Genomic DNA, 21,936 nt, shown 5'->3' on the forward strand with positions numbered 1-21,936 from the left:
ATCGAGGGTGATAGGGTCCGTCATAATTCAGAGGTTTCAGGTGTACAATTCTATAATACATCATCTGTATATTATATTGTGTGCTCCCCACCCCACTGCTCACTGACTTTTGAGTTTTTAAATTTTTCTACCCAAACTGGATTGGATTCCAACTGGATTGGAATTTTTCTAGTTTTCTTTTTTGGAGAATTGGCTACAAAACATTATCAGTTTTCTTAACTATTTGGCTGCAATCCTAAAAACTATCATTTTCATTTTCTCAACCTTTAACTTGTAATTATTGAGAATTAAAACTGCCCTTTTCCAACACCATGCAGGCTAAAGTGGGAAAACTTGATGTAAACTTCAGAGACATCACCACAGCAGCTCATGTATGGACAATCTCCATACCTATTGTAAAAAGATCGCCAGAGACATTCCAACTGCAGACCAGGAGAATCTATCAGATTATAGCTGCCTGTCTTCATTCCATCTGAAGATGATTGGAGACAGACAGACCTTTAGAAGTCTTCTTGGCTGCCTGCCTACAGAGCTCAGAAACTGGGATTATAGTCTGCTCATATCATTAACATTTGTTGGTGTGTTTTTTTCTTTGTTTGTTTCCATAGAGATGTCTCTTATTAAACACCTGATTCTTGTGTCATGGGCTTCACTTTGGGAGCCCACCTGCGTCACCACCTCCGGAAATGAGACAGGACTGTTTACCTGAACCGAACTTTTCTCAAGACTGAGACTGGTTTAATGAGACACAGGAACAATCTACCAACCCAACTCTGGAGTGTGAACTATCCAGGAAAGTTTCAGAGAAGGAAACTGTGAGGGTTCAGAATGAGTCACCCCAACACGTCCCTCAGTGGTACGCAGATTGTTCTGAGCAAAGGAAACTTTAATCACAGGCACAAGAGAAACTTCTACCCCTCCCTTATTACCTAGAAGAACTTGAATCAGGGGCCTTGCCCATAAGGAGCAATTATTAGAGATAACTAATAATTACTAGAGATAGCTTTTGACCAATCTATAGGGCAGCACAAACTTCTATTTTCTAAACATCTGCTCTTCCTGCAATGACCCTTTGAAGTTCCCAAGGCACTTAGACATGAGCAGAGCAAGGACGATGGGCCAGATACAGAAAGTCACCAGAGTGGAAAGCCCCAGGTGCCTGGCAAAGGACAATTGTAGGGTGGGACCTTGCCCCCATGGTGACCTTTCCTCCCCTAACATATCACTGGTCATGCATTTTGTTTGGACCCCCTGACCTTTTCTCCCCAGAGATAAGCCTCAGTTGTATTTCAGCTCCAAGCTCAGAATAGCAGCAAAACCAGACAAGCGACCCCGTGGCTGACCGCAGGACCAGCTGCACTGACTAATGACCCCTGTCCTGACACTGACTAATCAATCAGTGGAGACCTAGACCCTGAAAGGACACACCTGGAAAGATGCTGAATATTCTATTAAGATCTTCCCCTGGGACCTCCCCTAAAATCTCCACCCTTAGGACTGAGGACCCAGAGGCTCTCCCTCCTGAGAGCAGGCCTGCACCTTTCCCTTCCCCTCCCTCACCCCAGGCCAGCGGTGGGCAAACTTTTTGACTCGAGGGCCACAATGGGTTCTTAAACTGGACCGGAGGGCCGGAACCAAAGCATGGATGGAGTGTTTGTGTGAACTAATATAAATTCAAAGTAAACATCATTACATAAAAGGGTACGGTCTTTTTTTTTTTAGTTTTATTCATTTCAAACGGGCGGATCTGGCCCGCGGGCCGTAGTTTGCCCACGGCTGCCCCAGGCTCTTTACCATTGCCTTCTCTATTCCCAAGCTCCAAGGGCCCCTCCTTTACCTCTATAACTTGTTTTCTAAGCCCATTTCTTCCATGAATTACTTCTTCCACTTCTTTTATTTTATAAATAAATATATTCTTATAGTTTGAGTCGTGGCTCTGAGTTCTTCTCTAGTCAGAACTTAAGTACTGAGGTTGCTGAACTCAGATCCAGTCTGACCCCACAGATCTTACACCTGGTGCTGTTCCTGCTGCCTACAACATACCTCTATGGATTCAGCTCAGAATGTCTTGTGCACCCATGTTACTGTTAGAGTCACTGAAGGAGGATACACGAGGCCAAAGTGGTAGGGGATGATACATTTATTAGGTCATCTGGAGACCAGATGGGCTGGAGACCAAAATGGTGCCAGCAGCCAGGGACTGGAGAGTCAGAGGTTTTAAAGGCAGGCTTTTTAGGCGGGAATTTTCTGGGCAGTCCGGATCCTGGGCTAATCCGGAGGGGAAAGATAATGGTTTTAGCAAATGGAATAGGGTCTAAGCCAGCGGTTCTCAACCTGTGGGTCGCGAATAATGAAAATACATCCTGCATATCAGATATTTACATTACGATTCATAACAGTAGCAAAATTACAGTTATGAAGTAGCAACGAAAATAATTTTATGGTTGGGGGTCACAACATGAGGAACTGTATTAAAGGGTCTCGGCATTAGGAAGGTTGCAAAAAGGAATGTCGGTTATGAAGTGGTCTAAAGGTCAGTTTCCAGGGGAGAGGGGATTGATTCAATTATTTGATCAGACCTAAGTTACCTTTCTATCTCTGAACATCTCCTGCATGTGGGGTCTCTGAGTCTCTCATGTATGTAGGGTTCCCATACATATGTATATATTAAATTTGCTTATTTTCTCTTGTCTATTTTGGTTATCTGTTCTTGTCTATTTGATTATTAGACTAGCCAGAAAAGCCTTGCAGGTAGAGGAAAATTTGTTCCTCTACCACAGTGTTTATTATAAGAATGCAACAGTATTATTATTATTGCTGTTGTTATTGCAGTGATTTTCAATAGTGAAAGGATCCCAGTTGGTCTAATGGTTTGTGGGCCTTGGGGCTAAAATATCATATGATGCTGGTCCCAACACACAGCTTAAATTTGCACTGAGATCAAGCCCATGATTTAATATAAAACCTGAAATGTGTGATGTTCTATTCTGAGCTCAAGAATGTGGTTAATGGATAGTTAAACTTTCTGAGGCAAACTCAGAAATGACTGGATCCATTATCTCCATGGCAGGATAAGTAGTGCAGCTCTTTTTCTTTGTGGGGGGTGGAGAGAGAGAGTGTATTCAGCGTATTTTAAACACTGTTTGCCTTCTTCTTGTATAACTGAAGATATGAAGTGAGCATCTTTTCTATGTCTTGGCGAGTTATCATAATCCTTTCTTAATATGGGTCAGTTACCAACATTTTATCCTTGGCACTTTTAATGTTGTGAAATATTGGCAAGAGTTCCTTTAATGGGAAGGTTTTTGTGTGTGTGTTTTTTGCTTGCCAGTGCCACTTCCTCTGAGACATTTTCATCCTTTATGTCGCAATCACTTTCCTCATTTACATTGATAAATTTGCCTTCACTAAGTTCTTTCCGCTGCATTCAAATGGTAGCAGTGAGAATCCCACGGCCAGCTACTTGTTTCTTCTATAAACCAATACACTTGTTTTGATTTTCATGTCCAGTGTTATCATTCTTCCTTTCTCTGCTATACTTTCATCTTTGCTGGCTCTTTCTCTCCTTCAGTTGTTCTCTTTTTGAAAAAGGTCACACGATTTACCACTGGGAGATAAGGAAGCTGCACAACGACATGTTTTGTGAGTGAACTGAATAGCAGAACCTCAGCGACCGAACCGAGACTTTGCAAAAAGTGAGGTATTTGGTCACTGACCAGGCTGCATATCTGTTATTTACGCAATGATCTGTAGTGAAGTTTGCACTTTATACCATTACTCACAGTTATTAGACTGTGATAACTGCAAGTGACGTTTGTACTTTATGCTCTTAGTCAATACGCTGTGATAAATGAAAATTGGACTGTGTTGAGAGGTTGGTGTTATTTAACTGAAATAACTGATGTTTATGCATATCAGAACAAAAGTGCAAAATGAGGGCTGGAGATTTGCTAAAATACCATCACCTGTTATGCAAAATTCAGGATAATGAAGATCTTAGGTCCCATCCATTGGACTTCCTCTTCATTTTAAAAAGGGGAAGTTCTCTGTTACAACATGATTCACAGACCATAGTCTTATGGCTTGAACCAACAGAAAGGGAGCCACTGTTCTGAGCAAAATGAAGTTAGGTAACAAGCTGTGAACTTTGGATGTAGTTATTTGTTGTTGCTTTAAACCAAATAAAGAAGTCATATTGAGAAGAACAAAGCTGACCAACTTTCCTGTCCTGCCTTCTATTTAACAATCAAACACTTCCTGAGAGAGTGGACAATGGAAAGTTCTCCTGCCCTTAGGCTGTGGCCTTACTCCAAGGATCTTTCCCTTGGACTATTTCACAACTTCTTTGGAAGGTCAAGGATAAAGGGAGAATGAACTACAAAGTACTTGCCTCCGAAACTTTTTCTTTTTTAAGACTGTAATCAAGATCTAGAAAGTGGAAATGTCTTTATAATCTTCCAGTTTATTCTGAATTCTGAATCTGGAAGTGAGAGCCAACCAGAGGAGGTATCAAAACAAACGGGACGAACCAGCAGATCTGCTCCGAGTCAAAGGAGTTCATTGAGAACTTAACTCCAGGGCATTAAAGTATCCCAGAATTTAAATCCAAGCTAGCAGTGTACCCATCTCTATCTCCCAAAACACTTAAATTATTCCTATAATACAGCAATCTACTCTTTCTTTTTAACAATGACAACCAATTAATATTTATTTGGAAATATGGCTGAAACAATGATTATTTTATGTAGAAAATAAAACAATTCTGAGAATTAGGGCTTGTCATACCTTTTTGATAAGATCTGAGAGTTCCATTTCAGCTTTCTGTTGAGCCAAATCAGATTTCACTTCAGAGTAAGTGTCATTGATGATGGCCAAGAACATATTCTGTTTGCAAATCAAAGGAAAGTTGACGTTAAAATAGCCACCTAAGTTTATTTTGTAAATAATCCAATCTTTGATACATGCCATTTTGTTCACCATTTTTAGAAAACAATTTGATGTCTTAAGTTGTCACAAATTAATAGTTTTGCTACCATGTTGTTTGGGAAAATTATTTCTTCAATGAAGTCATGCCAAAGGAAAATGTGACATTTTCTTACTTACAAAACCATATATTGTGATGTATTTTGCAAAAAGAGACAAGAATGAAATACAACAAAATATTAATGTATTTAACTATGAATGGAGGGATTATTTTATTATTTTCCTTATCTATATTCTCTACATTTTTTTCATTTGACATAAATTATTTGGTGTGAAGAACTCTAAAACAGCTCTTCAAATTTCAACAGTCCACCCAGATAAGTAGAATTCTATGCTTATGCCAAATATTGCTATATAATATCATTTGAGATTTACAGAACATAGAAGAGTTAAAAAGATCTCTGCAAATAGGAATATGGTAAGTATAGTAAGAAGATAGTCAAGAAAAGCTTAATGGACAAGACAGACTTTAGAGTAAAACAAATTTGGGTTTTGGTCTTGGCACTGCCAAGATTGTTTAAATTTTCTAATCTTCATTTTAAAATGTATCTATATTAATAAAATGGGAGAAATAATAGTATCTCCTCTACATATCTGTTGTAAGAATTAATGAGATAATCTATGTAAAGTGTCTAGAGACAGGGCCTAATGTATGGTGCTACATAATTTATAGTTATTATTATTCAGTAATAGTCCATTTTCCTGACTTTTCCTTTCCCCAGTAAAATGGTTTATATTTTCAACACCTGTTTCCAACAGATTTTCTGGAAGCACTGCACCCAGTTGATTAGGTCCTTCCTTTGTTTTTCCTTTTTAGCAAGTAACTATGGTTTGTAACTATAGAATTATGTATTGAGTATGTGTGTTTTCCCTACAAGTTTATGGGGTCTTCATGATGGCAGGGTTGGCTCTATTTTCCTAACCACTGCATCCTCAGTACCCAGCACACTGCCTGGAATACAGTGGCTCAGTAAACATTTATTGTACGATTGATGAATGAACAAATGAGAGCTCTATTATTCTAATGGGTTTTAATGGGCTATTAAATTGCTATGAATTAAGGAGGAATATTGTTTAAGGTTCTGCAGCAGAAATGAGAAGAGGATATAGAATACACATAAGTTCCAGGCTTAATGCTCAATTCCAAGGGCAGGCAGTTATAGTAGGAATAACATCTCCTACCTCTCCTTTTCAATCTAAGCATCTAATGTTTTATTTTTGTTTCCAAATGGCTGTTACCTAATGCCTGCAAATGTATTAGCTGAAGTGGATTAAAGTGTGCATCCTCCGAAGAGCTTTAAAGAATTGGAAAGTGGCTGAGAAAGGCTCTTGGAGGTGTGGGGAGAGGAAGTTCACCCTCCTCTCCATCCTGTCTCACAAGGTTCACTCAATGTTAGAGTCTTTCCCTGTTAATGATGGGGCTTTTGCTTCCTGCCTCAGCTGGGCCACCTCACACCAATGTGGCTTCTTGTTAAGTAGGGGCAATAAATCAACACCTGGCTGTCATCTCAGAAAGGTGGCCAACACTGCACTTAGCTTGTCATTTCCGTAAAAAAAAAATAAATAAATAAAATAAAATAAAATAAAATAAAATAAAATAAAAAAGGTTTGTATTGACAGTAGCTTCCCCTCTTTGAGGGCTGAGGGCAGGGTCGGGAGAGCAATTCCTTTTTGTGTAGTAGTACAAAAAATTATTTTAGTATTAAAAAAACAAACGAAGAGTTTCTTTTCATGTTCTAGCAATCGATCTGATAAAGTGACTGAATAATTTAGAAGGTGCTGTCTACTGGAGGACAACATTCAATCAAGTCCACATTGGAGCATTTCCACTTGCCACAATCATGTCCCTCACTTGGCTGACCGACATATGAAGAAAATTTAGGTGGCCTGAAGTCAACTATAGGTCACTGCAGAACTCTCAATTCCTGGTTTCTGTTTTCTGAGTAGACATTCAGGGATTCAGATGCTCCAGAATTCAAAGTACTAACAATGTTAGAAAGTAAGAAAGGCTTACTTTTTCCTCTATTTTTTAACTCTTTAATCCTATATAATGAAAGCCCAGCCACCTAATGGCAAAACAACCGGTCAACCAGTTGCTATGATGCCCACTGACCACCTGGGGGCAGACACTCAACACAGGAGCTGCCCCCTGGTAGTCAGTGTGCTCCCACAGTGGGAGTGCCGCTGGGCTGACTGGGATGAGCGGTGCTCCCACAGCAGGAGCAGCTGCTCAGAGGGCAGGTCCACAGCCCTCGGCTGACTGGGATGAGCAGTGTTCTCACAGCAGGCGGATCCCCACATGCCACACCCCCCACCAGTGCACGAATCCTGTGCACCGGGCATCTAGTATATAATAAGAAGGAGAAACTTAGGAGGCTCAGTTTAAAAGTAATCGCAAGACATGCATAAAGCAAGATACAAATGAACTTGCATGATATTCCTGACTCTTCAGTTTTATTAAAATACATCTAATTCTCACTCAGTAAATACTGTATACTTAACTGCTAAGGACCTGGACCAGCTCTGGAGATATTACACTAAATTACTGAATCTTATATACAAAGAATCTTTATAAAATCCATTGAAAACAGAAACGGTTTTATTTTCTTAAGATGTTGGATGATGTAAGGAATCCTTAAATGTTAGTGTTTAAATGAAAAAATACTCACTGCCTAGGTCAGTGGTCAGCAAACTGCGGCTCGCGAGCCACATGCGGCTCTTTGGCCCCTTGAGTGTGGCTCTTCCACAAAATACCACCTGCGTGTGCGCACGTACAGTGCGATTGAAACTTCGGGGCCCATACGCAGAAGTCGGTATTTTGTGGAAGAGCCACACTCAAGGGGCCAAAGAGCCACATGTGGCTCGTGAGCCGCAGTTTGCTGGCCACTGTCCTAGGTTAAACTAACTTAATATTTTCTTAGTAGAATAGACAAATAAATGTATAAATGTTAAGATGAAGAACAAAACACCTTTTAAAAAAATCCTAATTAACTTAAGACCCAATGGTAAGAATGTTAATTTGTACCAAATCAAGAGAATAAACAAATATTTTTTAATATAATTTTTCAAGCAATTTCCATACACTGTTAGATTTAGTCTCTAGCTATGCTAAATATGAGTAAGTGAAAGTAAGATATCTTGACAAGCAATAATTCACTCAAATATTACTCTTGACATACTGGATCTAACTTGCTTAGTCAGTTCCTCTTTTTTAAACAGAAGAGAAGAGAGAAATGCAAAGTCATGTTAGCAAATGACCATGAAAAGCTGATGTTTGTGTTAACAAAACATGTGAGTAAGCATAGTCTACTTTTTAGGCAAAACACTATTTCAAGTAACTTCATAAATTTGCACTTGATCTATTTTTTTCCTTGAATAGACATTATTATCTATCTATAATTAGGTAAATGAAAGTCCATGGAAAAGGTATGTGGTGAAGACTTAAAACTATAAAGCAAAGACAAGTAAAATAAAATATGATTTATAATACTCACATGTTTTACTTCCTGGGTTTTAAAAAAAATGATAGGGAATAGAGTGTAGACAGAAAAGAAAAGATGGTGATTTATGAAATTTAAATCACCTCACTCTAAATAAAAGCATACATACCAAAAGAATGAAGAACATAAAGAACACAAATGTAGTGAAATAAAGTGGTCCCAAAACTCGATTAGCTTCCTCAATCTCTGCGAAGTTGATATCACCCAAAATGATACGGAATTGAGTAAAGCTATAAAAACAAAACAAACACCACAAAACAAAAACAAAGAATGTCCAGCATTGAGGCAACATTTCTTAAAAGATGATTTTAGGCATTTTTTTTCAGTGTAGATAATTGTCAAATAACAGAAAATTGTCAATCCCTTTGGAAAATTCTTGCTACTTATATGAGCAATTGAAGCCTTCTGGAATAAAAATAATTCTTTCATGCTAAATATTATTTCAATTTGGTTAATAAGAAAATATAATCATAATTATTATTGGATAACTTATAAAGCAATGGGCTATATGAATTTAATACATAATTTAGGTAAAATATGGTAACCCTAAACCTTTACAATGGTCATCTGGGTCTGAATTTAAAATCTCTTTAAAAAAAAAAAAAGATTTTTGAAGGAGAGCCGAAATTGTATCTCGAAGCTCCAACATTCTGACACACACTCAAAGTGGTGTCTAGAGTGGCCGTGTGTTACCAAAGCTGGGTCTTAATTAGTAAAATCATTCTCATTCCTGACTTTTATCAAACAGCAACATTAATGAGGGACCCCCGTGTGCAAAGCCTTATTATCTTCAATGATCATAATCATCTCTTTTCCTAACTCCTTTCTAAATGGAATGGAAATCTGATACTGGCTACTTTTCTTGTTTTTAATATCATATTTGAGAACTTTGAAAAAAGACAGAAAATTCCTGTACTGGTTTGAGTTTCTCCTAGAATATTAGAAATACTATTTTCTCCTTAAAAAATAACTTGATGTTTAAAACACATGGCAACAATATTGACTAGGAATAAAAATACAGGCAAATGGTCTCTTAAAAGCTACCATTTGCATGTGGTGCTACGAAGACCTTGATCTTGGAACAGAGTTGATTTCGTACAGCTGATCTTACTAACATGTCTTACTATTATATGGGCTGTTACCTCAAGCATCAGCATTTCAGAATATATGGTCATCTTTGCATTGGTGGGTCAATGCTTCTGGGAAAGAGATTTAATTCGAATTTTAAACAATGACTTTTAAACTCTGGGTTAAATAGCAACCATGAAGATTTATCCTTTATCCCTGAGAAGGCAGTGACATCCCCGGTTAAACTTTTCTTCTTAATTTCATATATACTTACATACACTCTTGGAAAGTACTGAAGTCATCAACCTGAGTGCCAAAGACAAGGTAGGCCAACTGAGCATAGGCTAAGAAAATAATGAAGAACATAATTGCGAAACCAAAGAGGTCTTTGGCACACCGAGACATGGTTGTGGAGAGCTGACTCATGGTCCTGTTGAAGTTGATGAATTTGAAGAGCTATAAAAGACAGAAGGATATGAACAGATGAATGGGTATGTACAGCCAACAGAACATTATTCAGCCTCACAAATGAATGAAGTTTTGATACATATTGTAACATGAATGAACCCTGAAAATATTATGCGAAGTAAAAGAAAAATAACGTGCTTTTTTTCAAATCTAGCAAATTCTATTTTTCTCATTCAAAAAGTATTTTGGGTGCCCACCATGCACCAGTCACTATTCTTGGAGCTGGGGATACAGCAATGAACAGAACAAAGCTTCTGCCCTCATTTTAGTTACACTTACCTGGTGGTTAAAATACAGTAAATGCAGGTTTAATTGTAATTACTAGTAAAATGACTAGTGATAATTTTCTCTCAAGGAAGTTTCAAATAAAAGAGAGAAAACCTCCTACAAATAAAAATTAGTAACATAAGAGAGAAAGATAGCAAGACCTCCAGGAAATACTTACTTCAATTATTAACTGTCATTTATTGTGCATCAGACTATGTACCAGGCATTGTGGGGGAGGGCTTAAGGAGACTGCCTCAAATCTTAACAGTGACCAAAACATTGGTATTCTATCTCAGGAGTCAGGTGGGGCTTGGAGCCTGGATTTGAATTCAGCTCTTTCTGTCTGCAAAGCCATATTACGCATTTCTGTAGACAAGGCAGTGAGGATGGCTGCCCAGGTTGAGCCGTTCACGGCCCAGAGGGCATGGCCACCTGCACAGCTCTAGCTAGAAGCCTTGGTGGAAGAACACCGGGGAAATACAAAGAAGCTGAGTCATGACCCTGCCTGAAAGAATGTAATGGTTCTTAAAAAGTTTTGGGGGCAAGATATTTACAATTGAAGCACTAAGTAAGCCACCCAGAATTTTACTTAAAGACCTCTTATAAACTGTTTCTGGCCAAATCAAAATGTTTTTCAGGGTGTTATAAACACATTATTTAATACAATCCCTATTAGTATTTCTATGAGATGTTATTATTACTTGTTAATGATAAAGGTTTGGTATGTTGGTGAGAGCTTCTCCTGACTGAATAAAGAACCTGAGAGATATAGGATGAGGTCTATGCGCTCTGATAAAGCTCAGGAATTCCAGGTGTGGATACCAATTCAGTAAAATAAGTAACTGTTGGTAAATGCATTGTAAAATGGTGCAGCTCAATAACACTTTCTGTGATGATGAAAATATTCTCTATGTCCAATGCAGTAGCTATTAGCCACATATAGACTTCATGCACTTAAAAATGTGGCTTGCCCTGACTGGTTTGGATCAGTAGATAGAGTGTCGTCTTATGGACTGAAGGGTCCCGGGTTCAATTCCGATCAAGGGCACATGCTCGGGTTGGGGTCTTGATCCCCAGTGGGGGGTGTGCAGGAGGCGGCCTATCGGTGATTCTCTCTCATCCTTCATGTTTCTGTCTCCCTCTCCCTCTCCCTTTCTCTCTGAAATCAATAAAAATATATTTTAAAAAATGTGGCTAGAGTGACCGAGGAACTGAATGCTTACCTGTACATGATTTAAATTAAATTAAATTTAAATTGACACTGTTGACAGGCTGGCAGCTGCCCTGAAATGACTGAAATTTCCTGCATCTCCAAAACTAAGGCTTACTGTATATGATGAAATGCCCTAACCTTTCACATACATGGAAATGTACATTATGTCTTAGGAAAAGAAGGAAATGAGTGATTAAGGAACTGCTCAGAAAGGGTGCTTGTTCCAACCTCAATTCTAGGTAAAGCTTCTCTATGGCCTCTACCTGGAAAAGAAGCAATCTTTCTAGAGAGCATTTCCAATCAGTATGCCTGCCCCCTGTCTCCATTCCTCTAGTTCCTTTTCCTTCATCTGGTCACATCCATATCCGGGTGACCTGTCCTTGCTAAAGTAGCCTGGGGCTCCGAGCCCAGCTGCCATACTGAAAAGGCCCCTATTGCTTCTGTTAAACAAAACTTACAGGGACAGGTCTTGCAAGAGTTCAGGTAGAAGAGAGCATCATTCACAGCAAGAGGAATGATCAAATGAGTCCCACTAGCTTACTTTAAAATATGGAGTAGCTTTGGCTACAAAAGCAAATTTCTCCAACATTTTGTGTGATTCATGTTAATAAAAAGAAGGGAAAATATTATTAAAAACCCAGAATCAAATTTATACATTACCTTAATCCAGACAAAAAATACTATGACCGCAGCTATATTGTTGAACTGTATTTGCCAGTATGCCAGATGTTCGAAGTTGGGGAAAGTATTTTGATCTTCCAGGAACTGTAGCAGCACCTCCACACTCGATGTTCTGTGTATGTTAATTCCTATAGCCATCACCGATAGCTGCAAAACAAAAGACTTCCCTATTATTACAGTGTTTCAGAAATAGGTCACTTACCCTAAAATGACTAGTTTATTTCGCTTTGCCATTGTATTAATTCTAGGGATCAACATTTTTCTCACCCAATTGCATTCATAAAAGTCACTCACATAATTGGAAAGTGTTGGGCACTGCCGTAAAACAAGTAAAGCAGTATATTGCTTCTAGTTAGGAATGGAAATACAATGAACAAACAGAAGTTAAATGCACAAACTCTGTCTTCAAGGAATGCACACTCTAGTTCAAGACCAAATAAATATACAATGATAAATAATACAAAAACCTACTCAGGAATTGGCATCACACAACATAAGGTGAAGGGTGAAAGACATATTAAAAGGAATGCTCTTAAGGAAAGAATGAGCTTGGCCTTTTAAGAGGGAGGGAATGATGACAGAGAGGGCTCAAGAAAGTTTGCAGTGGGAATACATGGGCCAAGGGTTTTCCTCTGGCTTGTTTGTCTCTTAACACATGACCAACAACTTTTCACACATGCTTTGGTCCTGGGCTATAAAACCGTATCTGAGGGGACACTGGGTCCTATACTTGCATCCATCACCATTGGAGTAGCATGTATCTGTGGGAAGTGCTAGTATGTAACCTTAACGCCTTGCCCTCATGTGAAGTCTGAGTCCATGGCAGGTAGGTTGTGACAAGTGGTGTAACCCTTGCTACCCATTCTCCCTTTCTTCTCATGGATGATGGTCATTGACCACTTCATTAGTCCTTCTTCTCTTTTTATAAAAAATAGGTTTTTATTGATTTGAGAGGAAGGGAGAGGGCAAGAGGGATAAAAACATCAATGATGAGAGAGAATCATTGATTGGTTGCCTTCTGCATCCCCTCCCCTTCCCCAATGGAGATCGAGCCCATGACCAGGGCATGTGCCCTGACCAGGAATCGAACTATGACCTCTTAGTTTATGGGTTGATGCTTAACCACTGAGCAACACTGGCTGGGCCATTAGCCCTTCCTGAGATGCCATCCAAATCATGGCTCCAGGGGATTATCATACCAAAGATCTGCCTGGCTGCCAATAACATTGGCAAAGCCAATCTCACCACCTTCCTTTTCCTCTTTATGAAGGAATTCTAGAGCCAATCTTGTATTTCTGTACTGTAGGAATATTTTCTTTGAGCTCTCTGGAATATACTTAGGATGTTTTTCTCCATGGACTTAGCTGAAAGGGATGAAAAATAAGTTGGGGGAAGTGCTGACTGACTGGAACCAGCAACACCCCTTTATCCAACACACTCAGAACAGTGTGTTCTCCATCCAGTGTTTCACTCTGCACAGGACAAATGTGGAACATGTAGTCATTTATATAATATCGATATCATATCAACACATTAAGTTTCCTTGAGACTTTTCCTTCAAAATAGGGAATGAAAGAAAAGAGATTTTGTGAACATTTGAGTTGTTATGTCTTTCCTGAGTTTTCTTTGTAATTCTCATCCTTGTTTACAAAAGAACAGTCTCTCTTTACCATAATATAAGTTTCACGAGGGCAAGGGTTCCGGTTTTTTTTATTCATTCCTATATCCCTAACACCAGAACAGTACCAGGTGCATAGTAGGTATTCAGAAAATATCTGGTGAATAAATTATTTTCACCATGTGAGACCTACCACTCAACAAAATTACTTGAATTTAGACTTCATAATAGTCTTCCTTTTTTTATTTTTAGTAATTCTGCTAGTTTTGAAAGACTATTACATAGGTGAAGTAAGCCTGTAGACTTCAGAGCAGTGATGGCAAACCTTTTGAGCTCGGCATGTCAGCATTTTGAAAAACCCTAACTTAACTCTGGTGCCGTGTCACATATAGAAATATTTTGATATTTGCAACCATAGTAAAACAAAGACTTATATTTTTGATATTTATTTTATATATTTAAATGCCATTTTACAAAGAAAAATCAACCAAAAAATGAGTTCACGTGTCACCTCTGACACGCATGTCATAGGTTCGCCATCACTGCTTTAGAGTGTTAGGAAAACACACACACACACACACACACACACACACACACACAAATAAAGGAGATAATTTCAAAACAATTCTAAGATGTTATATTTTTATTAGGGTATTATTTCTTTTCAAGTTTCAGTTGGACTTTTTCAAGTCAGGTGGGCAAGCAAATTTGGGCCAGATCAAACAAAAAAGCATTGGCTCCTTTCATAGGGTTCAAGGTCTAATGGAACACAGGGCGTGCGTGTGTGTGTGTGTGTGTGTGTGTGTGTGTGTGTGTGTAAGGGGGGTGTGGGGGGAGAGGAGCAGAAAGTCTGTCCTTATTTCCACTGGGTCAGGAAAGGTTTGAAGAAGTGAGATTCCATTAGCCCTTCCTTTCTTTTCTTTTTTTAAAAAAGCACACTGTTTGAAGTGTGGTCTTGGCAGTACTAAAAGTTAAGAAAAATAAGAACAGCAGCACAGTGAAGCAAGTTTTCAAAGAAATACTTGCAAAATGTTGTAGCTGCTGAGCCAAAAAAACTATCCTTAATTTCCATGATACCATCAGCTGTATTTTCCAGTGGTCTCCAAAGTGGGATGAGGCAATTCACTGGAGGTGGGGGAAAATATTAAAACTTCAAGGCAGGTGACAAGAAACTGTTAGAATTCTATTTCTATTTATCCCAATTTTTAAATTCAATATTCGTATTTTGTTTTTTACAAATGTACCCTTTATATCAATACACACACACACACACACACACACACACACACACACATGCACACACACATTTCATGGATAATTACAACACATTAGGATATGCTATCAAAATTTTCAGTGACAGATGAACATAATCACAAAAGGCTGAATGCCACTGACTACCCTTTTGTTGACATTGGAGTAATTTAGTAAAAAAGAAGACTGATATTAATTAGATAAAATTACATGTACCTTTTTACCATTATCATCAATGGCGTAAATATGAATATATTCATATAAACAAAATGAATATGTTTTGCATTTTTATAGTCCCAATCATTGTTTTCTAGAATAATTTTTAATGTATATGGATTATAGTCAACCATCACACAGTCCAGAACTATTTTGAAAAATTACTTCTAGTATCATCACCTTTCCAGCCTCCTTGAATACTGCAATTTTTCTGTAACTGTGTTCATTATTAATCCGTTGAGACTCTGGGGATCAAGAGTTTACCTATAGGAACTGTGTGAAAGGAGGGATGCACTTCTAACTGCATCAGGGTCGGATCAGTTCCACACCATGTTCTTCTGTATTTTCATTTTAAGCAAAAGCTCTTTCTGAAGTACACATGTGTGTGGCTTACGAGGCAGTGGCAGAGCAGTGAAGATGGTTATTGTGAGAATTAAATGAACTTCTGTATGTGAGAAGCACTTGGAACTGTGCTTAGCACAGATAGCTTCTCAAGTGTTAGCAATGATTACTATTGCTCCTGTCAATATTGTTATTGCCATGCAATACGTCTATATAGTTCTTTTTGTCTTAAGTATTCTTTTATTCACACGTGAATATCATTTTTACATTCAATAATATAATAGGTTAACATATTTTCTATATTTTACCAACTAATTCTACTGATGATTAGATAAATGACTTGATGCAAAGGCTTCCCAAACTGATTTCTGATTTTGGGGGAAGAATACTGATAAGAAAGTAGAATACTAGAAGAGAGAATGATTAAGAGGGTGATGCATCACTTACTGAGATTTCAGAGGGCATCTCTGTTGGCCAACTTTTAAGCATGTGACAGTTAAGCATGTCATTATATGCGTAACTGTGTAACAGTGCTTAGCAATAGATTGTTACTGATGAAGAGAGAAAAACTTGCAAAAATACATTTCTACTCTGATGCTTCTGGAAGGAAGTGGTTAAGATGCTGCTGAAGGGAAACCATCTTGACAAAGTGTTAGAAATTATAATAGCCCGGCCGGTGTTTCCCAGTGGTTGACCGTTGACCTATGGACCAGGAGGTCACGGTTCGAATCCTAGCCAGGGTACATGCCTGGGTTGCAGGCTCAATCCTCTGTAGGGGCATGCAGGAGGTAGCTGATCAGATTCTCTCTCATCATTGATTTTTCTATCTCTCTCTCCCTCTCCCTTCCTCTCAGAAATCAATAAAAATATAAAAAATAAATAAATCCCTTTTTAATCAAAGCTATTGTCCTTCTCTTAAAGAGATTAGCTATATTATCTGATCCCATGTCAGCTTTATTTCCTTTCTCCCATCTCTACACTCCTTTCTTTTCCCATCTCATTCTGCCTTCTTTATTCTCTTTTCTCTTACATATTCATGTAAGAATGATTGTTCTGGAAATGATAGCACCTCACCTTCATTAGAAAAAAAGAAATTGTCTGAGTTCACTGAGAAAAGAAAGGAAATCTTGATTTGGGGCAAAGCGCAGGTTCATGTCAAACATTCTTAGGAATCATCTGCTCTGGAAGACCCTGGACAATCTCTGATCCTTGAAACAGTGTTCGTGCTAAGGGAACAGCTGTTCGTTTGTTTATTTGAAATTCCCTGAAGACTATGGCAATGAGAGAAAAATGTCTTTGATTTGCTGATATTCTCCTAAAAATTCTCTCTCCTTCTCTCCCTTCCTCTGAAATAAAAAGTATATTTTAAAAAAAGAAGTTATAATAGAGTCAGGGGCAGGCAATAGTCTTGACTCTGTCATACTCTTATGATTTCTTACACCTCATACAGAAACCCTTGCTGGCCATATATTTTGCACTCTGTAAGCTACTTGCAGAAAAATGTAAACTGTGGGGAGGTTTTCTCTGCAACCCAAAATATTTCAGGCTGTTTCTTCTTGCACATGTGCAGAAAAGTATGTATTAATTTTTACTAGTTGAAGAAAAATATCATTAGCAAAAAACAGAATCAACAACACAAAAGACTGTTTCCTCCCCCACATCTCATGGCATGGCAAAGGCAAATATGAATTATTGCTATTTTTGTTATTAGTGTGGCTGAGAGATGATTGCAAATGCCTCATTACGCCCTGATTCAAAGGGGTTACTCATGCAAAATGAGGACATAATGAGTAACACTGCAGTTGATGTAACAGAGGAGGTTTCAGATTCTCCTTCAGGAATATCAAGGTGCACAATGCTGAGGAGGCAGACTCTCATTAACATGTTTTTATAACGGAGGTGGGTATTTGGTGTTGTTCTCGAACCTACCACAATGATCACAACATCCAGACAATTCCAGAAACTCCTGAAATAGTGTAGCTTGTGAATGCGAATCTCCAATATCTCTTCCACCGCATAGTAGAGGATAAAGAAACAAAAGATAATCTCACAGGCTGCCAGGAAGAAATCAAAAGTCGTGACATATCGGATCAGCTTTACAGGCTGAAATTGCCAAGATGGAATCACACCGCCTGTTGCTGGGAATTCAACCAATAACCTGCATTGTAATAAGAACAATTAAGACAGTAGCGATAACAACATACGAATGCGTCCAGGACAGGACGTCCATCTATTTTGTCCCTGCACTGGAAGGTAATCAAATTGTAATCACATGTCACCCCGAACTAGTGGCAAAATGTTTTTTATCAAAGCCAATGACTCCAGACTTGTAGAATTTTATGTAACAAAAAGTAAAGATTTCTCAAGGCCTCTCAGATTAAAGAGATTATTCCTTCTCAGTCTCCCTTTTACCTCTCTGGTTTTTATACTTTGAAAATGCTGTATACACTTTTTTTGTGATGTACAAGTTAAATAACAAACAAGCCTTTCTAGGCCTTTTATTAAATGCAAGTCATTCTACTAGACAATGAAGAACATAAGAAATATGTCATGCACTCAAAATATGTACGATCTGGCTGAGAATTGTATGTTTTGTACATATGTAACGATAGGGACGGAGTTTCCTATTCATTCATTTGGTTACACTAACTAGCATTGAATAATTTACCCTGGGGGTACTCTTTGCTTCCCTTCCCAAAGCCTTACAGCAAGCATGTCAAACTCAAAGGCGAACATGGGCCAAATAAACAAGGTTTAAGTATATGTGGGCCGCAAAAAAACAAAAGCTGCAATTTTCATAGAAACGTAGATTTATTGAGAAAAGTATAGTATAAAAAAAAGAGCAATGATAAAACTAATGTTTTCTTCCTGACACTTGGCATCTCTTCTCTGCTACTATCTTTCCTACTTTCAAAACTGATCTAAGGTGAATGTCAGTAATTCTAGATCTGACAGGAGACCTATTTCCTTTCATACCAGTAATTGTAAGTAATGGCTCACACCGTTATATTGGCTGGGCTGCAAAAAGATTCGTTGTGGGCTGCATGCGGCCTGCGGGCCACGAGTCTGACATGCTTGTCTTACAGTAAATAGGTCTCAGTAAATGTAAATGTCTGACATGCCCCCCCCCCCCCATTTCTACTGAAGGCACTGATTTTTAGTGGTAACATAATTAAACAGGATGTTTCTTGCCAAATTGCCATTTTGTAGGTGTCACACTGAGAAAATTAAATGACTCCCTTAATGGTATAGCCTCTCTATCAAACTAGAAATAGAATCTCTACCTCCTTCATTGTAAGACTTTTAAAGGACCTTTAGTCAGCATCAGACATAACCATTTCTCCCATTATAGGATGGGTGACCACAGGGAGAGCCTGCACATATAGGACTCACACAGGAGCAATAATCAAGCACAGGCGGGGGCCATAGCAAATTAGAATTGATCACACTCTCCTGCTTTTTTCTTGACTGTTTGAAACTCAAGAGAGCAATAGTGAAATGAAGAGCCTCGTGACCGCCTCAGTGCAAACTCACGAGGGCAGGAAGTAGCCTCTGTGCCAAGTCTCACCCCACATCTGTCACCCCTTCCCGAAATGTAGACAACAGTGTAGAGAAATGAAGTAAGTGCCTGGACAGTATTCACTCCTAAAATACGGGGAGGAAGTGAAAGACATACGCAAGACTTTCTATAAAAAGATCATTCCTTAAAAGTCAATCAGAACTGTATGCCTATTTCTATCCTCTTCCCATCCTTGCTGGAATCGTTAAAACATTCAATAAAAATTGTGATTTTCATTCATTTCTGTGATATTACTTTCTGCAAAAGTTGTTAAATACAAGGAATGGCAAAATGCAACTGGCCATGTAAAGCTGAGTTGAGTTTAGCCTAAAAAAATGATAACAAAATAAGGATATTATGAGAATTTATCCTTCTTATTTGGTGAGTAAATATACTCGCAAGTAATTTATGTTGGCGGTGTTTGGGTGTTGGCAACGTGTTGTTCACCAGGATGATTAAAGTGGGTGAACCCCAAGTCCCCTTGCCTATTCTACTTTTCTTTTTTATTGTACATATTACCTTCTAATATACGCTTTAACTAATTTGTTTCTTTTGTTTATTGTTAATTGTCCATTATCTATCTTCAGGTTGAATGCAAGCTCTGCAAGGTATCTTTATCGTCTTCACTGAGTGTCCCGAAAGCCTAGAACAGTGCCTGGCACCATATTAAATGCTAAATACATGTTTGCTGAATGAATGAATGAATGAATGAACAAGAGGCCCCAGACAAGTGAGTGGGATCTTTGTCAGTGTCCTCACTGTCACCTAAGTGGTTATGATGGCAATGTCTCAGGATCTGTAGAAGGAACTTTATGTGCCTTTGGTGAATCTTGAGCAGAAGTAGGTACCTGGGTATCCTACCGAATCCAGAAATAGCTCCTACCAATGTGCTCATGTTCTAATAGAAGGGGCATCATCTGAGAATGGGAGACTCAGGGAAATGAGTCAAGATTTGATGGCTGGGGACCTTGGTCACGGAGCATAGAGCATTAATCAGCCTCACAAGGGGTAAAAATATATGTTAATAAAACAATGCTGTTGGCATGAACTTGGACCAGACTTAAGATTATCCCCAATCAGTTATAGCTCAGGATCCTAACTCCTTTCCCTCCATGTCACCTAAGTGGTTATGATGGCAATGTCTCAGGATCTGTAGAAGGAACTTTATGTGCCTTTGGTGAATCTCGAGCAGAAGTAGGTACCTGGGTATCCTACTGAACCCAGAAATAGCTCCTACCAATGTGCTGATGTTCTAATAGAAAGGGCATCATCTGAGAATGGGAGACTCAGGGAAGTGAGTCAAGATTTGATGGCTGGGGACCTTGGTCACGGAGCATAGAGCATTAATCAGCCTCACAAGGGGTAAAAATATATGTTAATAAAACAATGCTGTTGGCATGAACTTGGACCAGACTTAAGATTATCCCCAATCAGTTATAGCTCAGGATCCTAACTCCTTTCCCTCCAATATCGTTATCCCACTAAGCCTTCAGTTTTCACCCCTGCCTCCCTATCAGCTCAGATACTTAACACTATCATTTTGCCAACTGCAGGCAACAGTTTTCTGGCCTATCTCTAGATTAGGATGTACCTACAAATACATGAAAATGGGAGGGCTGAGTGGCCTTGGTACATACCTGATCACACAGAACAGATTAATGTTGGCATTGTACACTGAAAAGTCAATAAAAGTTGCCCTGGTTCCTCGATCTAGCCAGACATTTTTCTTGAGACTAGCAATCTGAGTGGCTGTTTCCTCTCTTGTTCTTGACAAATCCAGGTAATAGCCAGCTCCACTGTAAGTTGCGATCATTCCCCAGTGGCTACTCCCATTCAAGTCTTTTTCACTCGTGTAGATCCATCTAATTAAAAAACAAAATGAAAACAAAACAAACAGGTAAAATCCGTGGAAGACTTGTGGCAATTACAAAGATGGCTGGTTCCCGGTAAAAAGAGTATGTAATAAAAAATATATATGTCTTACCGAGCTGGGTAAGGCGCTTGACATGGCGCTTCATAAGTGTTTTCTTATTTAATTCTCATAGAGTTATTATTCCCATTTTAGAGATGAGGGCCCTGCGGCTTAATGAGGTCAACTTAAGTCTCAAAGCTTTTGAGGGCAGAGTCAGGAACCTAGATCATGACTGTCTGTCTCCAGACCCTGAGCTATTAGCCCTTAGCTCATATGGCTGCCTTCCCTGGGTACCTGTACTCTGGGACTAGATGACACAGGTGGCGGGAAAGGCATCTTCAAGCTGGAGCCAGGCAGGGCCAGAGAAGTACAAGGCACTCAGCTAGTAGTTCAGTGTGGCCCCCATATGATGAGAACCTAAGTTCAGTGTCACTCACAGAAGTCAAGACTGTGAAGGGCAAGCATGGAGTCAGGGAAAAGAAGGTTTCTAAGAGACTCAGAACAGAGTTACTCTGGTGGCAGCAGGAAAGACTGGCGTGGTGAGCCACAGAGAGCTCAAGTGCAGGAAAGAGTTAATGTAGCAGGTCCAAGATGGCCTTTCCTTAGGAAGCCAGCTTGCAGGGTTGGACTTGGTTGGCATCTGGAACTTGACTGATAAATAGATCCCTACACTGATAACCTTGGGTATCTAAGAGCAGAAGCATTTCACACGTGTTGTTACACATGGTTACTGGAGGGATGAAAACCATCTAATGTGAGGCTATTGGGAGGAGACTTTTGGAAGCTTGCCCTTTGTTTCGTCTGAACTTTGTTCCATGTGCCTGCCTGCACCTTCTGCTGTTTTCGCTTTATGATCCT

General features: G+C 39.0%; 1 protein-coding gene across 1 annotated transcript in view; it reads right to left on the reverse strand.

Moving 5' to 3' along the window:
- The window catches only part of PKD2 (polycystic kidney disease 2 (autosomal dominant)), a 49,377-nt gene that overhangs the window by 12,338 nt on the left and 15,103 nt on the right, over positions 1-21,936 (reverse strand). The window contains exons 4-9 of the mRNA XM_005862744.2: positions 20,804-21,028; positions 17,537-17,765; positions 12,160-12,327; positions 9,826-10,007; positions 8,593-8,713; positions 4,786-4,884 (exon numbers count right to left, since the gene is read on the reverse strand). Of these exons, the coding sequence (XP_005862806.1) occupies positions 4,786-4,884; positions 8,593-8,713; positions 9,826-10,007; positions 12,160-12,327; positions 17,537-17,765; positions 20,804-21,028 (1,024 nt within the window). The remainder of the gene's footprint in view (positions 1-4,785; positions 4,885-8,592; positions 8,714-9,825; positions 10,008-12,159; positions 12,328-17,536; positions 17,766-20,803; positions 21,029-21,936) is intronic.

The sequence above is a fragment of the Myotis brandtii genome, unplaced genomic scaffold (genome assembly GCF_000412655.1).
Source record: "Myotis brandtii unplaced genomic scaffold, ASM41265v1 scaffold1663, whole genome shotgun sequence".
Lineage (NCBI taxonomy): Eukaryota > Metazoa > Chordata > Mammalia > Chiroptera > Vespertilionidae > Myotis > Myotis brandtii.